This window comes from Toxorhynchites rutilus, chromosome 2 (genome assembly GCF_029784135.1).
Source record: "Toxorhynchites rutilus septentrionalis strain SRP chromosome 2, ASM2978413v1, whole genome shotgun sequence".
Taxonomy (NCBI): Eukaryota; Metazoa; Arthropoda; class Insecta; order Diptera; family Culicidae; genus Toxorhynchites; species Toxorhynchites rutilus.
The window spans coordinates 341,571,250-341,576,190 of NC_073745.1; the positions used below are offsets into that span (position 1 = coordinate 341,571,250).

At 43.9% G+C, this 4,941-nt stretch overlaps 1 protein-coding gene across 1 annotated transcript; it reads left to right on the plus strand.

The window, feature by feature from the left end:
• The first annotated feature begins 1,455 nt into the window (after nt 1–1,455).
• On the plus strand, nt 1,456–4,384 carry LOC129767300 (protein ecdysoneless). Its single transcript, XM_055768022.1, has 3 exons — nt 1,456–1,926; nt 2,086–2,903; nt 2,968–4,384. The coding sequence occupies exons 1-3, from the start codon at nt 1,662–1,664 to the stop codon at nt 3,907–3,909; spliced, it is 2,025 nt and encodes a 674-aa protein (XP_055623997.1). The 5' UTR covers nt 1,456–1,661; the 3' UTR covers nt 3,910–4,384.
• Nucleotides 4,385–4,941: the final 557 nt, after the last annotated feature.

Genomic DNA, 4,941 nt, shown 5'->3' on the forward strand with positions numbered 1-4,941 from the left:
TTACAGGACGTGAGGGTTGTTGCCGTTGCTGCTGGGATTGGCAATTCAGCGATGTGGGAGCTGTGCTAGTGGGTATATGAAAGAGCCACTATCGGCGGGCTTGTACCGTACTGCTCTTAGTTCCATTCGCTTTAATCACTTTAGTCGTTGACGACCCATTACGATTGAGTGAGCGCAGCGGTACGCTGTGGATATCCTGTTTCCCGGCGACTGCTGCTTCAGCTGGAGACTCAACTGATCGTGCGAGTTGTGAAACTCAACAGCTAGTTCGATTGAAACCGGCCCAGCGTAGGTAATTGTTGGTGTGCAGAAAACGCTATGTAGCATAAAAATTGAACCTGGTTTGTTTATAAACAAAAATAGTCACTGTCATTTTTCATTCCCTCTCGCATCTCCCATGCTTTATCCTCATACTGTTGAAAACGAACCACCTGTCAATTACAGCTCCTTGATCGTGATGTCGATGATGAGTTTTTACAGCAGAGGGATATCGAGATAGGTGATGACGGTAGGTAGAGTGAGATAGCGAGAATCGTGTCATACACCTGTTTTTGATACATTACAGACACCCCTAAATTGGACCCTGCACAGTTCAGTCCACGGCAAGACGGGTCTATGGTACTAGGTGAGGCCGTTTCGTCACTAAGTTGGTTAGGGGAGCGGTATATGAAAACAGCACGGAAGAAAGTAGAAGGGGAATTATTTGCTTGTAGCGTGAGAGAAACAGACTGATCACGAGCGACCTTCGGCAATAGCGTATTGTGTTTTGTTTACAAACAAAACACAGTAGACTTCCAAGATGGCTGACGAGTGGTTTTAGCAAGTTGGCCCACCTTAGTATATACTTCCAGGCGCCTTGGTCCACGGCTTACAGATATGCTTACTAATGTTATCGAGTAAAATATACTAATCTCTGGTAGGGATGCGGGTTTGTTGACAATATGTACATTCTACTAATTTTGCATTACCAAATGTATTTAGTAGTTTTCGACCGAGGATTTTTCTAAGGGCATAGACCCGTCTTGACAGAGACAAGGCTAGTTCTTTAGCGAGTAAACATTTTTTTTGATGACGTCATCCGAATAGTCAGTGTATTTTGTTTTCCGACTTATGCGTAAATGTTCCTGAAATGAAAAATCGAAAATGGTTCAATGCGCTGTGAGCGGGTGTATAAATTATGAAAATGACATTATCGGGCCAAAAAAAAGATTCTTTCGCTTTCCGAAAAACCGAGAATTATGTTCTTTGTGGATAAATGTTTTATCAAATTATTCATGGTGTTAAATATAATCAACTATATTATCAACGCACAAACTTACAAAGCATGAAAAATAAAAAATAAGAACACATTGTTTACTTCAACGACTCAGATGACGTCACTAAAAAATGACTGATCCGGAGTAGCTAGCCTTGTCTCTGTAAGCCGTGAGTTCAGTCGAGCTGTCAGTTCGATTTTGTTGTTTTCCACCTTCATTTCTCATCGCACAAACGTTAAAAAAGCTGGGTTCCAAGGAGGGGCACAGTCAGCCCAGTCAGCGCATAGCAAAAAACAACAAAACACTCCGTTCTTTTGTTCGCGTGCTAAAACTCTCGTCTCGTTTCGCTGCATCAGTGTGTGATTCATCTTGGGGAAACGGTTAACGCGAAATTGTTGAAAGAAAATGTCCCTCTCCAGCGCACTCAAGCCTGTCCGCGAGGATGACTTCGTGGAGTACTTCCTGTTCCCCGCGGGGCTGGACCAGACGGACGTCTCGCTGGAGAATTGTGAGCCGCTTTTGGAATCGCTCCTGGCGGAGGTCGATAAACTGTCGAAGGAATACTGCCAACGGTACATTTGGCATCGAGACGGGTTTAAGGTCATCATCCGAAAGGGAGATCTCCAGCAGCGTTTACTCATCGAAGCTAATGACGGAGATGTGGATGAGGGTAGGGTTTTATTTTTTAATTCAGCTTATGAACGTGTTTTCCGCTTTAAGTGGTTACACCCAGTGTCTCCTAATTTGTAGCAATAAATATTAAATTAGCGATATTCTTTTTCATTTCCGTCCAATCTTGATTAAAAAACTATTGCGGTTCTATTTTTAGTTCCACTCTCGCCTCATCTCTATGGGATCACACATTTTGGTGACAATGTGCAAGATGAATGGTTCATTGTGTCACTGTTGTTCCATTTGACACGGAGAATATCCGGACTTGCGGCACGAGTAGTGGATTCCGACGGTGAATTTTTGCTTATCGAAGCGGCCGACCATTTACCATCATGGGCTAATCCGGAACGTTGCGAGGGTCGTGTCTTCATCTATGATGGGGCTTTGTATTTGATTGCGGACGAAGCCCAAAGCAAGAGTTACGCGATGAAGGATATTCTTGGCGAGCTACAGAGCGATTCTCGATCGAAATGGGTTCTCTCAAAAGTTGTGCAATCGGCCATCGATGAGCGAATTCGCGATTTTCCGGACAAAATCGAAGAGGATCACCATCGAGCTACTCTGTATGTTCCGGTGGGAGTTGCGGCGGCTCTCAAAGAAAATCCACAGCTCATATCGGCGGCTGTGTTGGCGTTTTACAATCGTGACCCGATCGATCTCAAAGTGTGTCGGGCGATGCGATTCTTTCCGCCGGAGAGCTGCGTCTACACAAGTGCCATTTTCACCAAGTGTCTGTATGCGATGCTGATGCACAGTAACTATCTGCCTGATAGGAGAACCGGTTGGAGCTTACCTCTGGCCACCGCTCCGGAGTACAAAGCCCACATTCTGGGTCTCAAACTAGCATGTGGATTCGAAATATTGGCCTCTCAGGCCAAAGCGTCTCAGTCGTTGGAAACGGATAAAGGATGGAAGAGCTATTTTGACTCGCTGAATGCTAAGGGATATTTTCAGGATAATATTCCAGACTCTCAGGTTTGTGTTCCTACTATAATGCTTAATTTTGTTCCTTTTTCTTATTAGATCACTTCACTCACAGGAATACTCGCGTCTGCTGGGAATTGCGCAAGATTACTACCGGGAGAATCGTGATTCGATGAGGTTCACTCCCAAAATAGGCGAAGAAATTGTGTCCATCCTCAAACGAAACGATTACGATGTGGAGGAGCTGCGCAAGGAAGGTTTGGATATTCCTTCGCCAGATGACGACAGCTGGATCAATATTTCCCCCGAGGAACTGGATCAGATGTTGACTAAACGCTACGGTGCTCGAAAGTTGTTATCACTGAATGGAAACACCGATGCGGAAGCCTTTACCAGCATGGTTAACGATTTTCTGGATCAGAAGAGCGAATTCGATGGGGTTGACCAGGATGCGGCAATGGCTCAACTAGATCTCGGTTCGTTTAGGCCTGTGAAACCGAAAAGGAGGCCAAAGACTGACGTTCAGAACCATAGCCAGCCATCGCCGAATCGCCAACCGATAGATTTCGATTCGGACGCCTTCGCAGCTCACGTCAAGAATCTGCTGGATTTGGTGATCCCTGAGGATCGATGGGATTCCTCTGACAATTCGGACATGAGCGACTACGCAGAGGATGAATACGACCGAAACATCGAGGACATGTCGCCGACACGAACTGCCAAATCCGTCAAAAATGAAATCCAATCCTATATGGATCAGATGGATCGAGAATTGGCAAAAACTACGATCGGCAAAAGTTTCGAGACCACGATTGGGGAGCCGGGAGAGCGCAAAGAACAGGCGGACGTGGATGATTTCGACGATATCGAGACGTTTAAACCGGTTGATATCGACGTTAACACGTTGAAGAACATGATGGAAAGTTATCAGGCACAGATCGGTGGCCCGGGACCGTCTGCCAATCTGTTGGGATCAATGGGAGTTCACGTCTCGAGCGCCTCCAACGGAGGGCCGTCCAAGACGAACGCGGGAGGTACCAAACAGACGGATGTATGAATTTTGCCCTAGAAACGATGGAATCAAACTATTCTTGCTGGAAGCCTCAAGCTTTTGCGTCGCCATTGCAAACGAATTTAGTTAAGCTCAGAACTCTTTGGAGGTAATAGTATATAATTGCAGTGCCAGTATCAATCCTATCTCCGAGTTCTGATTGGTTCATACTTTCTTTGAAAGTAAGTGTACTTATAAGTGGAGAGGAAAAACGCGGAGAATTTGTGCGTTCTGCTAAAGAAAGACCAACTCTATACTAGAACCGAATCTAGGTTTTATTTTTATTGCGTACCGTTAGACACAACGAGAAGCCCTATGGCCATTTTTTTTTCATATATCTAAGTCAGAGCTAGTGTTATTGAATATGATATAAGATTTTAGCAGGAATCCTATTCCTTCAGGAACATTTATAGTGATCTGTCGTATTTTCTTATCATAGGTTAGAATAAAAACTGCTTGATGTTCTTATTATGACCCTTAAGTTGTTTGTAAATGAGATAATGTGAAATTCTCCCCTTGATCATGCTAAACGCTCCACGTTTGTGATACAAGAACAATCCTTGTCTCATTCTTACAGCGATCAACACCTTTCTTGTTGGTGAACGAAGAAATGGCGTATACGAAGTTTTGTACCGCGGGACCCTGGATTTGCACTGGGATAATATTACCACAGGGTTTTCTTCACCCTCCGCTATCCAAAGAGCTCGAATGAGCCCCCTGGTAGTGGACGCAACTGTCTCAGCTCGAACTGTGCAGCCAAAAAACAATATGTAATAAAAAAGCTAATAAACTAATAGAAATGAGATGAGAAAAGAAAACTAAAAATAGAGACGAATGAACTCTCAGAGTTTAAAGTCTCTCTAATTCATTACCATTACCATTACCCAAACTAAAAATTTAAAAAATATGTGTGTGACAGCTAATGTCTTTTATTTGAAATGGGTGTGAAGTCCCAGTGGAAAAACATGCCTTTTAGGGGACTCACTGGTATAAAACATGTAGAACCATTACAAATTTACATTCACATTTATGTTGTTG